The following is a 20181-nucleotide window of genomic DNA, read 5'->3' as shown; positions in this document are numbered from 1 at the left end:
AAAGTACAACTGACACTATTTGTTGCCTATAAATTAAAAAATAAAAAATTTTAAGTAAATAAAATCTTAATTTAATTTTTTTAATTAGAATTATTAGAATTGTTTTTTATTTGTTTTTTGTTGGTATTGTGTTTTCAACTCTGCTACATAAAGATTACTTCACTGGCTATATTCTGAAATGAATTTCTTTTAAAACCAATTCATTTTCAATTAGCTCTTTGGGCAATCACCTCTGTATAGATTTATTTATGTATAACTTTCCAAAGGCTTTGTGCATGCTACACAAGGAACCTTCAGCCAAGCTGTATCCCTCTTTATCTTAGACCGTGACATTCACTCCATCCCAGAGCTCTGGGGTAGTTTCCCACGCCTCTTCCCAGCTAAGCTGCTTCTGCGCCTCTCAACTATAGAATTCACTGATCTTTCATATTTTCGACGATCCAGAATAATCCTTTCAATGACAGGTTAAATAAAAATGAAAGCCCTGGGCAAGAGTTATATTTATGTAGAGGGAGAGAGGACTTTAGCTTTTGCTGAAGTAAGTGGGCATAAGACGATGACTATCTTCTTGGGATGGATAGAAAAGGAAAACTCAATAGGAGCAAGAACTAAGCACATATGCATAATATATAATTTTGGTTAATTTTCATAACTCAACATTTTGGTTAATTTCACATTACTAAATTGACTGAGAAAGACTTGTGGACGCAGCCTAGGTATGGAAACAGATCTTTGTTACTGGCTGGATTGTTCCATGCAGTACTGAGATGTGGGGGCATTAATGTCCTGCGAGAACATTTTTGGGATACGAACTTCTTATTCTGATGCAAGGCCTGTGAAGGCAGTGGTTGAAAGGCTGAACTGAGCCTACAAGGATTCAAACTCAAGATCTACAATGTATTAGCTGTAGGACCTTGAGCAAGTTATCCTCTGTGCAACTCAAGTTCCTCTTCCATGGGAGAGAAAGAATAAGAGCATCTACCTCATTGGATTAAGGATATGCAAAGTGTTTCAGAACCATATCTGACTGAAAATAAGTGCTGTGTGTAAAGTTATCTCTCTGTAGGCCACATTCTACCTAACGAACTCTGAGTTCTATGTTTGTTGCTGTTTTTAAAAAACACAGAGATCCTTAAAGATGTAAAAAAAAAAAAAAATCAAATGATAGTTTATGGAGTTCATCCATGTCAACCACCCATGTCCAATGTGACATATATGCAGGCATGTACATTAGAATTACAAGACCTATGAAAATACCATCCCCAAGCTGTTCTACGAGCCAGAGGTTCCCTACCCCCACCTTGGCAGTGCCAGTCCTCCCTACCATTCATCTTTTATTATCAGGAAGGCTCTGATCCTCTGTGAATTTCCTATCAATTCATTTTCAAATGACTCTTCTGATATGAGCATTGTTGAGTTTGCACAAGATAGAGGCGCGGTGTGTGTGGTTAGATTTGCATAAGTATAAATACAGTATATGTGCCCACATTTAAATGATGTAGTGATAATATTGTGCTGCTTTCCCAGAGTGAAAGCTAATTAATTCAGCTATTGATATGATAATGATTTCCTTTTGCAGTTTAATACCAGAGGTAAAAAGGAAAAAAAAAAAAAGGAAGAAAGAAAGAAAGAAAACCTGCAGTATTGTTCTGTGCACCCTTTCTTTGATTCTTCTTGGAATAAGGAGTTTTATTCTGTTAACTATTGAGCTGTCTCTCAGCATCTATGACAGTTTTAAAGGGAGTCATTCTTAGGTGGGGCTAAAGAGCCATGGGAAGACTGAGTCACACAAGCTCAGATGTTCACAGAGTTCAGGGTTTGGCATTGGGGAAAAAGGGTTTGCTTTACTCACTAGAAGGGCACACTTTGGTATCTTCACTCTCCCTATCAATGTTAATCTGAAGCATAGACTCGTTGTTTTAAACACTTTATTGGGTTAGATTTGAGATTTAGGAAAGTTACAACCTTCTCTACTGAAATTCACATCAACTGGAAAATTGACAAGGGAGACCATGGCTAAGTTAACTTTGGCATATCTACCTTTCCCCACAGCTTCTGTTTTCATATTTAGCTAGTTACCCAAGGCTAGACTGTCTTTCCCATTTCTCCTTTTAGCTCTCTCCCAGTCTAGCCTAGGATCTCTAACCTTTCAGTTATGTTATGGCCTCCTATCTTCTGTCTCCAGTTTCTAGTTTCACCCTTCTTTATCTTGTTCTGTCTTCCAGGATTTTCCCTGACAGGCTAGATCAGACCTTCTATGCCAAATTCTTTACAGATCCCTCCTTTTCTACATAGCAAAGATTTTTCTGTGTGGCTTTCAAGGGCATTTAACACTACTTTCTCTCTTTAACCCCTTAGCCACCCCTCAATAATATTCCCAGACTCTACCCTGCTACCAAAATGGATCATCTCCTTTTCCTAGGAACTTCTGTGACTCTGTGTCTTGCTCATCTACAGAAGGTCTCTCCTCCCGCATGGTACATGTTTCAAAAATTATTCTGTAAATGCTCATTCAAATTTTTCATAAAGCCTTTTCTGATTTCCCCACTTGAAATTAGGGTCACCCTAGCTCAACATTTGATTCTTAGGCATTGGGGGATCCTTAGATTATAGTTATTTTATTGAAATACTTTTTGAATTATAGCTGGATAATTTTTCATAGTTCTCATAATAAATATGCAACTTTCCATGTCTACAGGATCATTGTTCTCCTCCCTCTAAGACATACTGCAACCTTTACAAGCACATAGAATGACTCAAATTTTTGTTCTATATTCCTATATTTTTTCTTCCATAATTCAATAATGTATTACATATTTAGCTGTCAGCCTGTCTTGTATTCTGCTCTGAATTTACTTCTTCATATTCCCAACCTGAGGGTTCTGAAGACAGAGATGTCTTACCCATCTCGATACCTGAAACATCGGAGAATACAGTTTTCTGTCAGCGCTTAATGTTAAGCTGTTCTCTTGTCCTGTGCCCCAGCGGACACAACCACAGCAGAGCAATTGAGGATCTCCCTGGTTTTGAGTTGACCTAAAATCAAGGCCAAAGTATTTAATGTCTCTGTATTATTTTCCTTTCCTTGTTAGTGTAGGGGAAGAGAATAATTGATATTATAATTAAGTAGCTAAGGGGTGTCAAAATGTTAGAGCAATAAAATATAAGTAATAAATGTTTGCTATTATTCCAATATCTGTTAAAATAACAACTTATGTCTTGGACAAGGGCAAGTCATTGTGAAGTTATAAGTCCTTGCCAAGAACTTCAAACAGGGAGACCTCAGTATAAAGGATCTAGAGTTGTTCTGTTTTCTTTCTGCTGCTGTGATAAAGCTCTATGCCCAAACGCAACTTAGGTAAGAAAGGGCTTATTTCAACTTATGCTTCTACATCACAGTCCCACTGAGTGAAGTCAAGGCAGGTCTGCTTGCTGTTTCCTGCAGTATCTCCTCCCAGCTGAGAACTCATTTACATTCAACATAGTACAGCAGAAACCAAGCTGGCTGGAAGAACACTGCTTGCTGGCTCACTTCTTGGCATGCTCAGGACCATGTTTAGCTAGCTCCCTTATAGCCCAAGACCATCTGTTTAGGGAATGATAGCACCCATGGTGGACTGGGCCCTCCTACATCAACTAACATTTAAGATTACTTCATAGACATGCCCACAGACCAACTTAATAAAGACAATGGACTGAGACTTTTAAAAAGCCTGGTGATTCTGGGTGCTGTCAACTTGACAGTTAACACTAAGTAAGAAGGAAGTAAACCTAGAGTGGAAAAAGTCTTGAAAAAGAATTGAAACAGCTTTGTTCTCATCAAGGATGTGTGACTGAAAGTAGCCCAGTGATGGGAAAGGAAGGGCCCAACTCAGGAGAGAGTGTCAACTTTGAACACTTGCCACATACATCTAGTTTATGAAAACAAAATGGTGCACCTTCATCCACAGTGGCTACATCCCAAGATACCGAGTGGATGCTTCAAACTGTGAATCATATACATAGTTATAAAGACATGAATTAGGCATAGGAAAATTATCAGTAATAATTAATGACAAAATAGAAAAATTTGAATGACACACAGTAGAATTTGTTGCACACATGAGATTTCTCAGATGCCACTGGGTGGATAATCAGTACAACATGAATTTGCTGGCTGAAGGAAAGATTCTTATCCTGGGTGAGGCTGCAAGAAAATAAAAAAAATAAATAAATAAAAATCCCATTTATCACACTACTCAGAAACATATAATTTCAAATTTTCCAAGGGGCTTATTTCTGGGATTTTCCATTAGTATCTTTGAACCATGGTTTACAACACAGTCATCAAAACCTAAGAAACTGAAACTGTGAGTAAGTGTGTAAACTTCTGTACCAAACAAGTATTAGTTTCTCTGTTACTTCTCTGGCTTCCCAAATACATGTCCCTGCTTACTGCCACACCGACCCTGGAAATACTGGAATCTATGGTTAACTAGTTGAAGAACAAGCAGACAAGAACATGAAGGGAGGAAGAGTCACATTCCCTTCCTAACTCTCGGCATCTTACCTGAACTGGCTGCAGCTGGACTGTTCTTCTCTGGGGAGATATTTCATTATTAATCACGCTTGGCATTTTTATGGTTAGGTAAGGCTGTCATTTATTAAGTGCTGAAAAACTCAAACCTTGAAGACAACTTCCTTCCTAACCACCTAGTGAACAACAACACCCATTCTGGCTTTTTGCTTACTGCTCATGTTCAAGGTTTTAAAAAAAGGATTATCTATTTCATTTTGTGTGTTGTATGAGTATTTTGTCTGCATGGATGTATGGGCGCCACCTGCATGCCTGATGTTCACGGAAGTCAAAAAGAGGTGTTGGATTCCTGGAACAGGAGTTATCAGTGGTTGTAAACCACCATGTGGGTTTGGAGAGCCCAACCCTGTTCTTTGCAAGAGCATCAAGTGCTCTTAATTACAGAGCCAAACCTCGAACCCCTCACTTGTTATATTAACCATTGCGTGCATCCTGCCCCAGCACAGCCTCTGGCAGTATCCTCGAAACCCCTACTCTTCCCTTGTTTGTTTATTTGCATATATTTGCTTTTGGTCAACCTTTAAACTCTGGGAGGGCAGGGATGGATTGCTCGCCTTTATAGCGTCAGCACATAGCACTTACAGGCCCATAATTATCCCCCAATAAAGATAAATGAAAGTAATGTATTCTTTAAAAAAAAAAAACCTGATTTTTTTTCCCCTAAAAGAGTCCCTAATTTCCACTTGTTATTGTTCTAGAGAGAGAAATTTAAAATAGCTCCCTTTTCAATAACAGTGCACGGCAAAGCGTCCATTGCTACACCCCCATGGCTCAAGGCTCATCGGGGTGATCCCCAACGGTTCCTGAGAACTCCGAATCCACAAACATATCCTGAAAACTTGTTAGGGACCCTCTTACTGTTTCCAGTATTTCTCCCACAGGTTTCTTCCGAAGAAGCATTACCAAAAACGCTGTGTACAAGTGTAAGAACGGGGGCAACTGCGTGATGGACATGTACATGCGACGGAAGTGCCAGGAGTGTCGGCTAAGGAAGTGCAGAGAGATGGGGATGTTGGCTGAATGTATGTATACAGGTATCCACCTCAAGCAATTAAACTCCACCAAAACCTCCTAAGGAGGCAGGCGCCAGGTAACTCAGATCGCCCCACGTTAAATGACAGGATCTGCTGAGCCATCTCAGTTCTTGAACGGGGTGCTGGACCACTCACTTCCTTAAACTGCCAGCTGAAGAGCAACTTATTTCTCGAAAAGAAATGACTGGGTTTTGTTTGGGGTTGTGTTTTCCTTTGTTGCGAGGACTTTTATAGAAGGAGTGATGTTGTCATTATTGAAATAACTTGCTTTAATGAGCTATGTCAGACAGCATTCTGAGAGGTTCATCTAAATTTGATTTTAACGTACTCCTTATTTATTGCTTAATTACCATAAAAACTCGATAGTGGTGGAACAGTAACTGCCTATGAATTATCTAAATAGGGTTTTAAACTAAGTCATTTTTATTAAGAATTCGTCTCCCCTTAGTGCAGCTGTGAGCCAATTTGTATAGGTTTACACAGGAAATTAACGACCCCGAGTTTTAATATAATTTTGTCCTTCGATCTGATAAGAGGACAGTGTATTAAACACTGGTTCTATGAGGAACCACCGCCTTCATCAGAAATTAGAATGCCTGTTAGTATGACATTATTAATTTTTCATTCTACAGCCTGCTCAGATTTAGAGATATGCCTTGTTCCTCTTCCAAACACACTGACAAACAAATGTCACCAAGGGGATGACAACACTCAGGGAGGGAATGCCACATGAAATAAAAGCCCCGTGGAAGGTGACTCTAGCTCCATTGTCCCTGAACTGTGCGGGTGACTGGGATGCTTCCAGAGAAACAATGTGTCCAGAAGGGAGAAAAAACGGTCTGTGTAAATAAATAATCCATCCCTGGATGGATGAAAGTTTTATACAGGCTGATCACAATCGCATTTTAGCCAACATGACATAAGAACCTGAACGGGGGCAGTGACTGCAATTCAATCTTGCAACGGTAGTCCTGCGACACTGGGCAGTTCATGTTGCTCATGACTTAAATATGAACTTGCTCCAACTGAGCTCATTTGGTAAGAGACCCTCCCCACAAAAGTCTGGAGTTTTACCTATAAGTGCAAACATCTGGGCAGGGACGTAGCTATTTCATGAGTCTTTTGCACAGTAGACATCCTGGATCTTTGTTTCCTCTTCACCCAGAGAAGAACAAAGAAATCCAAAAAAAAATTTAGAAGGCAGTTCTGCATTACCTGTTAAAGCTCAAAGCATAATCAATGATAACTACATGCTCACTGAAAAAAAAAAAAATCTAGACTCTGTGTTTGAGTTTCTATCAATATCTAAAAATACCAGAGAAGACTATTAAGGGAAAACATTCCTTTCGGCCCATATGTTTAGAAGCCTGGTGACTGTTTCCCACTGTGTTTAAGCTTCTGTAGGGCAAAGGTCACAAAACTTATGTCTTGTGGCCTGGAAGAAAAAGGGACAGAGGAAGAAGCTGGGGTCCTACTTCTGCCTACATCGGAGGGCAGACCACCAATGACCCACAGATCTGGCCCCTCTGCAAGGCTCCCCCACCTCCCAATAGCGCAACAATAGGGGCTTTGTCTTTAACTCAGGAACCAAGCAATGGGTGGCATTTCTTAAGCATTGTAACCTTTATATTTTTAAATCATTTGCATAGACTAGTAGGGTTTTTTTTTTCTGAAAGGTGTTCACATTTTACTCAACAAGTTTAATATAAAACCGAATATACTTTTTTATTGAACAGTATTAATATAGGTGAAAATAATTGTATGTTTGAAAGTAATTATCTGTTTTGAAGGCAGCTTCTCTGGTCTCCTAGACCAGAGTGACACCAGGGAGTGTGTCACTTGTGATACCATTGACTAAACACCTCGTGCTTTGTATAACCCTTTAGCACCACAAATTATTTATATATAAAGCCCAGTGGTTTTTTTTTAAATACCTAATCACATCTATACAAACCTCTGTGGCAAACATTTGTGTACCACAGGGAAGAAGCACACTCACAGATGTCAAATGCCTCACTCAAAAGCAAATCTCTTTAAAAAATAAAAATCAGTTTTTTATTTTCCCCTGAGATTTATTTTTCGCCTAAGTGTATGTGTTTGTGTGGGTGTGTATCACATATGCAGGGTACCTGAGGAGGCCAGGAGAGGGCATGGGACCCCCTGGAACTGGAATCACAGGTGATTGTGAGGTACCCCACACATGTGGTATTGGTGCTGGGAACCAACCTCCTCCGCCTTCTGCAAGAGCTGTGACTTACTCTTCACCACAAAGCCAGCCATCCCTCCATCTGGACGCCTCCTTTTAAATGCCAGATGAATCAGAATTAACTCCGCTGGTCACCTGAGCTGACCATGTAACAGCTGCTTCAAGAACCACACACCCAGTAGGATTTTCTATCCTTATTTTCTTTCTCCCTTCCTGCCCCCAGGTTTGTTAACTGAAATTCAATGTAAATCTAAACGGCTAAGGAAAAATGTGAAGCAGCACGCAGATCAGACCTTGAATGAGGACAGCGAAGGGCGTGACTTACGACAAGTGACCTCCACAACCAAGTCATGCAGGGTAACAGTGCGAGGGCGGGGCCAAAGCCAGCGACAAATGGGCTTCTGGGAACCTGTCAGTCTAACTGGGAGGTTGTCAGATTAGAGCCTCAGCCACAGCCAAATTTTCAACTCAGTTCCTCTCTGGAATGGACTCCTTTTCTTTTGAATCAAGAGGAAAGGGATGCTTTTGGTGTGGAATTTTAAATAACAACAATGTATGGGGTAGAAAGTGAAGATTCTCCCTGGCTACTTACTACCTAATGGCGGCCAGTGGGGACGATTTAATCTTCACAATGAGTCTTCTACTTGAGGGTTTTTTTTTTTTTCTGAGACAGGATCTCACTGTGAAGCCATGGCTGGCTTGAACACATTATTTAGACCAGGATAGCCTCAAAGTCACAGAGATCCACCTGCCTCTGCCTTCCAACGGCTGGGACTTGCCTCTAGAATTCTGGAATTAAAAGCATGCACTGCCATGCCTGAGCTCCACGTGGGTTTTTGATGACCATATCCCAATTCCCTACCCCTACTCTTGTCCTTGAGAAGGAAAGTTCCAACTTGGAAAGTCTGGACCCTGCAGAAGTCGTGGACTGGTCCTCATCAACCAGGAAAACAGGATCCCACACATCTGCGGACCAATAGAGAAAAACCCTTTTCATTGAATCTAAGGAAATCCATTGGTCAACTAAAGACAGAGTGAGGGATTAATCAGTGTGTAATCATCTGGGTTGATTAGACACCCACACGATGCTAAGTCACAGAGCATCTGGAAGAATTCTTAGTTCCCTTTAGCTGAAGAGCCAACCAGCCACGATCTCCAAGCTAGACCTTTGGCTGTATTTATTTGGCAAGAACTTCCTCCACTGTTAGGGTTTTTAATCTTATTGTTTGTACTGATTTCAGGAAGCTAATCTTATGAAAAAGGATCATTCTGCCACAGTGCCTCATCAGTATCGCTTTGGTATTAAAAAGCAAAAAAAGAATAAAAAAAGTTAACGCAACAGTTTATATTTCTTCAGAGACAGTGACAATGGAAAGGGATGTCTGGGATCTGACTGTGGGCTCTGCAGACATTTTATTTTTTTGGAATGTGCTACATATATAGGCTTTCAGGTGTTGGCCACATGTTCTCTATGGCAACCATGTAACTGCCATTTTAACTCATAAGGAACACAGACAAAAACCAGGAAAGGAGCATGGCCACATTCCAATAAAACCCTATATTTACACAGATGGATGTGGTCCATGGGCCACCCTTGAATACAGACTAGTATGCGTGGATGGATTCTCCATTTAACACACAGGAAGCCTTTAGAAGCAATGATTTAACCTTGAAATTCTACTGACCTTCAATGCTACTGTGCTCAGTGGCCCCTATATTCACATTGCTGTATATTCCCATGAGATGCATGAGGAGAATATTTCACTGTTCAGGTTTTCTAATAGGAAAACAAGCAAGTTGAAACAACTTTAGGGAAATATGTTACTGCTTGTGCCAGGACCTAGAGACATCTGTCTCCCACTATGTGAAAGGTCACAGCTCTCGGGGCTTTGAAAAATCCTCCACTATTAGTTTGTTTGGATAAGTGCACCTACTAGAATATGCCTTTAGCTGTCCTCCCTAACACCTTTCATTTTCTTGCCAGTGTAGGAGAAAACTGAACTCACTGCAGACCAGCAGAGCCTCCTCGATTATATTATGGATTCATATAACAAACAGAGAATGCCGCAGGAAATCACAAATAAAATCGTATGTACTCTATCTGAAAATATACTTGTTTAAAGGTAGCAGTTCTGGGGACCTTTTACTACCTTTTAAGGTGGGATTTATATGTAAGTGTGTTATTCAAAGTGATTGTTTTCTGAGACTTCAAGTTATATGCCCAAACTTTTATCAGCATTAAGCAATTGAAAAGGAGGTCTATCTCAGGTCTATCTTGTAAACAGCAATGGTTTTCCAAATAATGTCTGTGTCTTTAAATTTTATCATTCAAGTCAGATTTTTGTCCTTTACCAATTTTATGTTGGTTTCTTCTTTTCCTGTCTACTTACTAATCATTTACTTTTTCTTAAAATTTAGTTAAAAGAAGAATTTAGTGCAGAAGAAAATTTTCTCATATTAACAGAAATGGCTACCAGTCATGTACAGATTCTCGTAGAATTCACAAAAAAACTTCCAGGTACTTTTTTTAAATAATAAAAATTAACGTTCTTGAAATGTGTAAAAATGTGCCATTATAATATTAATCACTCTGTGTATAGTATTTCATTTCAGTTTTTTTTTTTTTTTTCGGTTTTTCAAGACAGGGTTTTTCTGTATAGCCCTGGCTGTCCTGGAACTCACTCTGTAGACCAGGCTGGCCTCGAACTCAGAAATCCACCTGCCTCTGCCTCTCAAGGCATGTGCTACCACTACCCAGCTCATTTCTTAAAGCATTTTATGTGATCAGATCTAGCCCCAGGATTTCTTTTACTTGGTGTTTTTCCATTAGCAATTACTCTACTACACTGAACAGTTTTTCTGTGACATTGAAGAGATTCAAGTCACTTTAACATTTCTAATTACTACAGACATGAAAAGTTAGAGGCAGAAAACATACTCAGGAGGCTGGAGAGATGGCTTAGCGGTTAAGAGCACTGACTGTTCTTCCAGAGGTTCTGAGTTCAAATCCCAGCAACCACATGGTGGCTCACAGCCATCTGTAATAGGATCTGATGCCCTCTTCTGGTGTGTCTAAAAACAGCTACAGTGTACTTATATATAATAAATAAATAAATCTTTTTTAAAAAAACATATCAGAATTAGAATAATTCTTCCTAAGTTCAGTTACTAGAATGCTAATCCTAATATTCATGAAGTTCTGAGTTTGATCCATAGTACTGTGTAAACTGGACCCGAGGATGTGTGCTTATAAATTCTGCCACTTAGAAGGTAGAGGCAGGAGAAACTGACGTTTATGGTCATCTTTGGCTGCCTACTAATCTTTGAGACCAGCCTGGTATACATTAAATCCTGTTTTTAAAACTGAAAAAAAATCTCCCAAATCTATAGATCACTATTGTGACTCTGCAGAGTTGCTATTTGTGTTATTCCAAAAGCAGTGGTTGATGCCATACAAGTGCATAGCTCTTCCCTTCAAGAAGGGTAGTTAAAGGGTATTCACACACACACACACACACACACACACACACTACTTGAACAGAGAGGAACTGAGTTTGAGAAAACCTAAAGCCGTCAGAAAAGACTATATTCAGGTTAGATATTTTTTTCAGATTTATTTTTTTAGTGTGTGTGTGTGTGTGTGTGTGTGTGTGTGCAGGTACCTGCAGAGGCCAAAGACATGGGCCGATTGGGTCTCCAGTACCCATGTAGGAGGCAGGAATGGTGTTACGTTCCTGCAATGTGCAATGCCAGCACTGGAGAGGCAAAGACAGAAGGATATCCAGGACTTGTTGACCAACCAGGCTAGCTGAATCAGGGAGTTCCAGAGTCAGTGAGTCTGTCTCAAAAAATAAAATGGAGAGTGTTTGGCAAAGCTATTCAGTGTTGACCTCTGACCTTCACAAAGACACAACCACATGCATAGATACACACACAATTAAAAATGCACACACGAACATATGTGCTACCCTACACACACACACACACACACACACACACACGATGGGAGACAAAATTCAATGTGGCTACAGAATAATGTCTTTAGCATGCTCTTTGATTAGGTAGTAAGGCAAACTGGCATTAGATGGTAGGGGCCTAACTAAGGAATGTAGCCATTGCCTCTTGGGTAGCAAGGAGGTTTTAGGAAATGATATTTGTGTTTCAGATAGATGGCCTTATCAGGTTTATGTCGTGGGCTTGGACGGGAAGGCAGGAAGCAGGGGGATCAATTTCTATTCCACTGCCCAAGTCTAGGGAAGAAGGCTCAAACTAAGGTACTAAGAGTAGAAGAGAAAAGGAGGAAGAGTGGATGATGGATTCGAAAATCCATGCGCATTGATTAATGGCGATATGTATAAGGTAAAGAAAAGGGCTGTGTCCTGATGTGCTAAGCCCATGAACTTCTCCAGTAAAGAAACAGAAGTGCCAAGCCACATTTCCCAGCATGCATCATTAGTGCATCTGTATCATCAGAGCTATTGAAGAAGTGATTTAGATTATTTCAGTGAAAAAAATTAAATTAACAAAGTTAGCCTGGGCTACTTAATAAAAATGGTCTCAAAAGAATTTTAAAATATCAGTGCATTTACAGTTTCATAGTACAGAGTGTAATAAATACTTTCAGTAGCAGCATAACACTTATTAAATTACAGACAATAGCTGCTGATGTAGGTTTTAATTAGACCTGCTCGTTTGCCTTCTTTTTGCCAGCATTATGCTATTCTTTATTAAATATGTCACAGAGAGACATTAGCCTAATAAAACTCATAGAATGCGCAAAGTTCTCGCTGTCATTGAAACTTTAATATTCTCTTGCTTCTCTACTAACAATGAAAGGGAAGCTTAATTTGTTATATGCTAATTAAGGTGACACCAATCTAGATTAAAAATGAAGATCACACAAAAATAAAAACCGTAGGGAGAAGAAATGGAAAAGGTAGAGAGCAATGGCATTTTAAAACCTATGGGAAGATTTTTTTTTTTTCAGTTCAAACGGTCAGTTTCTTTTGATCTGCAAAATAATAGGTGGCCAGATGCAAATGGAAATATGTTAACTCCTCCTCATTCGCAGTCCCTGGTTCCAAAGGGAGGGTAGAATGAATGCTCAATGCATGAAGTCGGGGAGGAAGGGAAGGCATAAAATCTTAAAACACAGAAAGAAACAATAGACAAAGGGCTCTATCAGTCATTTTCCCGTAATTGCAACTATAGAAATAACATTACAAATGCCAGCAATGGTAGTAAATCGGCAATATTGAAAGGGATTGGTGGGAAATTCTGCTATGCATTTGCCAGTCTCTGTCCAGAGGGCTGGAGATCCAGTAAGGTGCAGGCATGGCCCTGGCACAGAGGAGCCCTTAGAGTCTCAGGATAGTGACATTTCCGTTAGACTGGGTCTTATGGAGGCCAGACTGACCTCAAACAAGTGGTATCATTAGAAGAAGACCTTGAACTTCTGGTCTCCATGCTTTTATCTAACAAGTATTGAGATTATAGACAAACATCACCTATATCCAGTTTCATGTGGTGCTGGGGAGGGTTTGGAACCCAGGGCTTCTAGCAGACTTAGACAGTCACTCTACCAACTCAGCTAAGTCTCCAACCCAGATTGTAACTGTTAATCCTTAGAGTTACTCTCTTTGAATGCCCAGTGCTGTTTAACACTTTCTTGATCCATTAGACACTCTCTAATGGATAGACAACCCCGCCCCTCTGTGTGTGTGTGTGTGTGTGTGTGTGTGTGTGTGTGTGTACAAAAAATTGTAGTCATTCATTTATTTAGTCATCCTGCTGCCCAACAAGTAATATCAGGCACCTGCTATGTGCCGGGCATTGAGAGTACAAAAGTGAAGTAGTCAGTCTCTGTTCTAAACGTTTATATTTCTCCTTCATAGGTAGCAGCTAATACATAAGCATGAATCCATTGTCTTGTGACAGGTAGTAGCATGTTCTGTGGGCAGACGTGAAGCAGGTGGGATCTAGTGAGAGCCTGGAGCTTTATACAGGATAAGCTTGCAGTAGAAAACTGATGCCTGTTTGTGTGTGTGTGTGTGTGTGTGTGTGTGTGTGTGTGTGTGTGTAGGAGGTCAGGACATCAGAGCCGTTGCTGGGGGCTGTGCTCTAACAGCCTGGATGAGGACTTCCTGTCTTCCAGATGACGTTTTGTTCCTCGAAACTAATAGTTCTTGCTCAGTTTTGTCTGTTTTCCTGATATCACACAGTGTAGACCTTAGCCCAGAAATCATACCTCAAGGTGACACTAACCATCTTGGGGGAATATGTTACTCATTCTCTACATTCTGACTAAGCCTCATGGGTCAGCCCAATATTCTGGCTCTGGGGGCTTTTATTTTCTGAGTTGACTCTGTGTGCCAGGTGTGCCCAGAATAATGGCTCAAAGAGAATCTGCCTACATCCAGTTTCTGAGGGCTGCTTCATCTGAGTCAGCTGGTTTCTACAGTTATCCATGAGCTTGCTGTGCATTTGGTATCTCTTTTCACCACATTTCTTCAGTAAGCCTGACTCCATGGAGGCAGAAGTCAAGCTTCTCATTGGGGGTCCAACAGGAATCCTGTTGACTCCACCTAAAGACCTACTGTGAGACATCTATACTATCAGTTGATGGGAAGGCTTTATCAGTGTAGATGATCAGATGATGAAATCTTATTGTATGCAGGCAATACCATCCTATATAAATGGTGTGAAATATTGTTGGGCAAACAGGACTCCCTGACCTGTCTGGTTATCATCATAGGGTTTCAAACATTGGACCACGAAGATCAGATTGCTTTGCTCAAAGGGTCTGCAGTGGAGGCAATGTTTCTTCGTTCAGCTGAGATTTTCAATAAGAAACTTCCCGCCGGACATTCAGACCTGCTGGAAGAAAGAATTCGAAAGAGTGGTAAGTGACATACTTAAAGAGTTTGTTGATGTAGGTAAAAATCATTGTTCAAACCATGAAGATGGGCCCTAATCTACCAGGCAACATTCCATGACCATGCGCCTAGCATGAAGAACGGCTGTAAAAGATATAAGTTAAGTGGGTGGGGCTTTTGGCATCTTGGCTCAAAAATCCTCTTAATAACAGCAAAATATTCTTCTCTGAACTAAGATTAAGATCTCTGAAATATTAAAAATTTATCCAATTAAAAATGATACAATGGAATGGGTCTATCCAGTTCAGGAAAAAAAGATTCATTTATTCCTAACTTATAGGTGTGCAAGACTAGAATCAAGCTATTATCCATCATATTCAAAATAAAATAAACAATTATAATCAGTGCTCATATATCATGTCCTGGATTTCAGACATTGTTCTGAATAAGTTACATATGGTTTAGTCAAAGACTGAAATCGTCCTATGAGATGGGTTCTCTTCTCACCCCTACTTGAAAGATGAGGAAGCCAGAACACAATAGCCCAGAATCCAGAGACGAACAGAAGTCTGATCTCAGAAGCTATATGTCTTTTTAATTTTATTTACTTTGCAAGGATTGGAACTGAATGGAGCATTTCTTGTACTGGACATTTGGCCTTTTACTGAGCTAAAGCCCCTATCCACAGCTAGAAGCCATACATTTAAATCAATATACTACACTATATCTTAAGAGACAAAGTAAAATCATACTACACATAATTCATTTTAACTTACTATGGAGTAATACTCTGACAGAGAATGCCAAGAGATGCTGGGATGAATTTCCATAAATTCTGTGCAATTTTTTCTTGTGGGAATTCTTAAAATAAGGTGTTTTTATTTCACTGTGAGATTATGGATGGGTTGGGGAATGGAGGTGGATGACGAGAGATGATCCCACTAAAGGTCTTATTCTGTGACTGACTGGAACAAGGTTAAAGACTTCTAAAACCAGTATTCTAGAAGAGCTAACAGAAGGAGATGTGTATTTGTATTATACACACACATACACATACATACATACATACATACATACATACATACATACAGGCATACATATGAGATTATCTTTTTAAACTACCTTGTAGTCATAATTTTTTTTAGTTAAAAATCGACAGCTATTTTCAAGACCCTTATATATATTTCCCCAAACCCTAAAGTATAGTTGCCATCCATCATTAGCAGAGTTTAACAGTGCATACTTGTAAAAGGTGCACTCTTCTCATGCAGCCACTGATTCATTAGTCTGATGAAGATTTAGAAGGGGAAGTGCTATGGTGAAGAGATTAATCAAACAGGCTGCCTCCTTTGTGAAATTTAAGGTCCTGAAAAGAGAAAGCTATACAAACATGATGAAGCCCAATAAGATGGAGGAGCAGAGCTAGCTGAGAGGTGACCTCTAGCTGGGAAGCACTTCGTCTGGAAAGGTTGTGCCAGCATTTGAACTGGGCCTTGAACAGTAATTCATCTGATGCTTGGGGTGCACTTGTAGGACAGAAGGGCCAGTGTGGGTGAAGCATAAAGACCAGACTGCTTGAGTAAGTGAGGTTGAGGCAATTAGATTTAAGCTTACAAGAAAGGGAACAGAGAGGAGGGAAGGAAGTCCAGATGGTGAAGAGCCTTGAATTTTGTTATTTTCTAAGCAATAGTGAAATGTTAAAGGCTTTTGAACAGAAGAGGGAAGTATGAAAATACACAGTTGCAAGTCTCCTTAGGATAAACCAGAATGGAAGATTCCTACAAGGAGATAAGGGAATTTCAAGGGTGCAATCCCTGTCTCTGGGGAAAGGGGGCACGGTTGAAGGATCTAAGGCTCTCTTTGAAGAGCATTGTGTTGTCAAGAAGTATGGATTATAGTCTACATTTTTAAGTTATTGATTCTGGCCCAGAACAGGTATGCAATAAAAATCTACCAGATAAATGTCAGGTGGTAGATTTTATTTTTCACATGGATTGGGACCTTATATGAAGCGCTCTCTCTCCCTCTCTCTCTCTCTCTCTCTCTCTCTCTCTGTCTGTGTGTGTGTGTGTGTGTGTGTGTGCATTGGGGGCATGCAGAGGTATGTGTGTGTGTGGAGGGGGTTCTAGCACATGTTACTTGGGTTAGATGCTTAATTGCTTAAGAAACATCTGGAGAATTACTCAGAGGAAGAGTGGACAGATGGGTAGAGGTCTACCTTCAGCTGTTTCCCAGAGGTGCCTAGAACCAGCCTTGGCTTGAGAGAGGGTCCTGAGAACGGCTAGAACAGGAGCAGTGAAGATGTGACTCGGAGTCAGCGATGGGTGCAAGCTGACAGCTTTGTCTTCTGCTTGACATAGCTTTCTAGATAGCTCTTGGATTTTCTGACTAAAGTCAGACAACCTGCTAGACAAATTCTAAAAGAGCTGTGTTAGCTCCCTGAATAGCTCCTCTCTTGCAGACCAAAGCCCAGTCTTTTATTTGCATATCAATTTAATCATTTACTCCAAGTTCCCTTTTGATTATTCTATGAATCAGCATTTTGTGACCTTAGCCCCTTGATTCTTAGAAAAAGACAGCAAGCACATTTTTTTTGTTCGGTTGGTTTTGTTTTTTGTTTTTTTTTTTCCGAGACAGGGTTTCTCTGTGTAGCCCTGGCTGTCCTGGAACTCATTCTGTAGACCAGGCTGGCCTGGAACTCAGAAATCCACCTGCCTCTGCTTCCCAAGTGCTGGGATTAAAGGCGTGCGACACCACTTCCCGGCTTTTTTTTTTTTAACATAGCAAGTCCTGTGCGGTTCACTGGGCATAGCACTTGTGGTTGTCAAATCTAGACACAGAGGCTATTTTATGTGAGAAAATTAGCTTTCTGTTTTCTAACTTCTTCATTGCCTAAGTTTGGCTGTCCTTGAACTTGCTCTATAGACAAACCTTGAGCTCAGAGATCTGCCTGCCTTTGTAAACACAACGAATAAGCATAGCTAGGTGTGATCTTGCCCTGAGATCCCACCACACCTGGACCTAAACTCCATCTGTCCCTGGCGGGCCTTGAACTCAGAAATCTGCCTGCCTTTGTAAATACAAGCAATAAACTTAGTTGAGTGGGATTCCTGTCCTAGGATGATCACTCCCTCACTTCCTCATGCTCCTTTATTATTTAACCCGTGAGCTTTGTTTTTTAAAAACTATTCCTTTCCCTTTATTGACTCATTAGTGTAGATGCCTCTGTTTATTTTTTGTTGTTTATTTGTTTGGTTTGGTTTGGTTTGGTTTTGGACCGTGAAACTCCTCACACAATTCATTTTGCTTCTTTATATTTTGTATAGTTAAGAAATGCTATGTTTTCAGAAACTCATGTTTTCAGAGTTCTTTCCCACAGCCTTAAGGGTTGTCCTGAAGGTCACAGCATTTGCTGAGGAACACCAGACACCTTCTTGCTTCCCAGACTCGTGCTGTTTCTGATTATTATAGAGTCATTAACCTCCGGCAGGGAGAACATTCTTCAAAGGAGGAACATGAAGCAAAATATGCACATTGTTATGCAAACAAGTGCTACAAACGCAGCAACAATCAGCACCCCTGGAGGCTCACATCTTACTGGCCCTGTTCTAGGGGCAGGAACCACGTCACACCATCCCTTCCACAGACCTGGCGCTGAAGGGTCTTCCCAGGTATCAGCATTTCTAGTTTTTCCCTCCCTGAAAACTAAGCACTGGGAAGCCATTTTTTTCCAGACCTTCTGCAAGTTGTTAGTCCCAAGGATCAGGCATCAAACAGGGGTCTGTATGTAAGCTGAGTGCACAGGCAGTGTTGATACAGGAACTCCGCTGTGGCACCCTCTTCTTTCAAGATGAGTAGTTTAAAGCTCATCCAGGTGCCACATAGCATAGTTGCTATAGAAATTAAAATAATGTTTTGATGAGTAGAAATATGAAGGGGAATTAATTACTCAGATATTCTAGTCTCTGTGTCTCTTTCTCTGTCTCTGTTTCTATCTGTCTGTCTGTCTGTCTGTCTATCTATCTATCTATCTATCTATCTATCTACTTACCTATCTGGATTTTTACAATTAGTAAAATCCTATTACTGGATTTTTAAGAGGACCATTTTCCACATTATAAAAAGTCATTTTTGCATGATCTATTACAAGGCTTTATTCTAGCTGTATAAGCTTCAGGTCTTACTAAAAAGCAAATGACAAGATTAAATTAAATATGCAAAGGATTAATCTATGAGACTCTGAAAAATAAAGGGGAGGAAGCCGGTCTGGTGAGAGAACCTTCCCCCTATCTCATGGATCTGACGCTTGTGGGAGGGGAGAGAAAGGCTTGACTGGGAAGAGACTCAGAGCACAGGGCTGAGGAGGCCTAATGAGTTCAGAGGTGCTCACTGAACAGGCCCATAGGAGCATGCTGGCTGTGACCAGCCTGCAGCCGGAATGTAACCTACATCAATCGGCAGCGTGTTGTTAACATTCACAGGGGAGCAACTCTCAGGCTGTCATGGACCCACAGTGCACTCTTGTAAAGGAAGATCTGAGTGGGGCATCTTCATGGCCCACAACTTGCATCGTATATATAATTTGCTCTTTGTGGCATTTGGAGATGGATTTTATTAAGCCTGTACCAAACAGATACCAATACATCTCCTCTAAAAGCTGCAGTGCCTAGGTTTTTGATGAGACATGATGGAAGACAACCATCTTATCTTCCTGCTTACTTGTTTCTTTAACTCTGACTCCAGTGACTCTTTTAAAGAGTTTTCATCCACCAAGCTGTCATCCCCCAATCTTCCATCCACTGGCTTGGGCTCCTTCTTTCCTCTATGTGTATCTACGTCTGTGTTGTTTGGAGGACAGTCTCAAGTGTTGGTCCTCACCTTTGAGCTTATTTGAGACAATCTCTTTTATGCAATGCTGCACCAGGCTGGCCATTCTACAAGCTTCCAGTGGTTCTACCGCCTCTGACTCCTGTCCCCCAGTAAGTGTGGTGGGCTTAGTGATCCAAACTCAAGTGGTTAGGCAAACACTCTATGTACTGAGTCATCTACTATCCTAACACTACTGTGCTATGTTTTTGCCCAACCTCATTTCCCTCAGTACTTAGTTTCAGGTGTCCACTCCATCAATATGACTCTTTTCTTGGATCGTTTGCTTCTTCTGGGAAAGTGGTTTTGAGACAGGTTCCCATATAGCTCAGGCTTGCCTTGAATTCACTGTACAGCAGAGGATGGTCTTGAACTTTTTATCCCCCTGCCTCTACTTCTGAGTGCTAGGATTTCAACCTGGGAGCCATCACGCTTGCTTATTGCTGTGTTTGGAGCTAAATCCAGGACCTTTGGGTGTGCTAAGCTATATCAAGCTACAGGCATTTGCTTTTTGCCTCGCCTGAGCACATCGCTTAGCTGAGTACAACTCACTGCTTGCTTTAACCTGTGAAACCATCACCCTGTGCTTCTTCCTTCCTCAAACCTTCAGCACACTCCTTTCTT

The 20181-nt window shown here is 40.6% G+C and overlaps 1 protein-coding gene and 1 non-coding gene across 5 annotated transcripts in view; one reads left to right on the top strand and one right to left on the bottom strand.

The window, feature by feature from the left end:
- Nr1h4 (nuclear receptor subfamily 1 group H member 4) overlaps nt 1–20181 on the top strand; it is a 92201-nt gene that overhangs the window by 56811 nt on the left and 15209 nt on the right. For 2 of the 4 annotated variants that reach the window (XM_031349533.1, XM_031349531.1), the window contains 5 exons: nt 5458–5598; nt 8040–8173; nt 9806–9904; nt 10235–10334; nt 14571–14717. In XM_031349533.1, the coding sequence (XP_031205393.1) occupies nt 5458–5598; nt 8040–8173; nt 9806–9904; nt 10235–10334; nt 14571–14717 (621 nt within the window). Of the gene's footprint in view, nt 1–5457; nt 5611–8039; nt 8174–9805; nt 9905–10234; nt 10335–14570; nt 14718–20181 lie in introns of all 4 variants that reach the window. The other 2 variants (XM_031349532.1, XM_031349530.1) reach the window with 1 other exon arrangement.
- Nucleotides 17067–17128, bottom strand: LOC116076594. Its single transcript, XR_004112999.1, has one exon. It is a non-coding gene; the product is annotated as a U7 small nuclear RNA (small nuclear RNA).

The sequence above is a fragment of the Mastomys coucha genome, unplaced genomic scaffold, assembly GCF_008632895.1.
Source record: "Mastomys coucha isolate ucsf_1 unplaced genomic scaffold, UCSF_Mcou_1 pScaffold4, whole genome shotgun sequence".
In the NCBI taxonomy this organism is placed as follows: domain Eukaryota; kingdom Metazoa; phylum Chordata; class Mammalia; order Rodentia; family Muridae; genus Mastomys; species Mastomys coucha.
The sequence above is the reverse complement of the archived record's forward strand: the minus strand, read 5'-3'. Positions and strand labels throughout refer to the sequence as shown.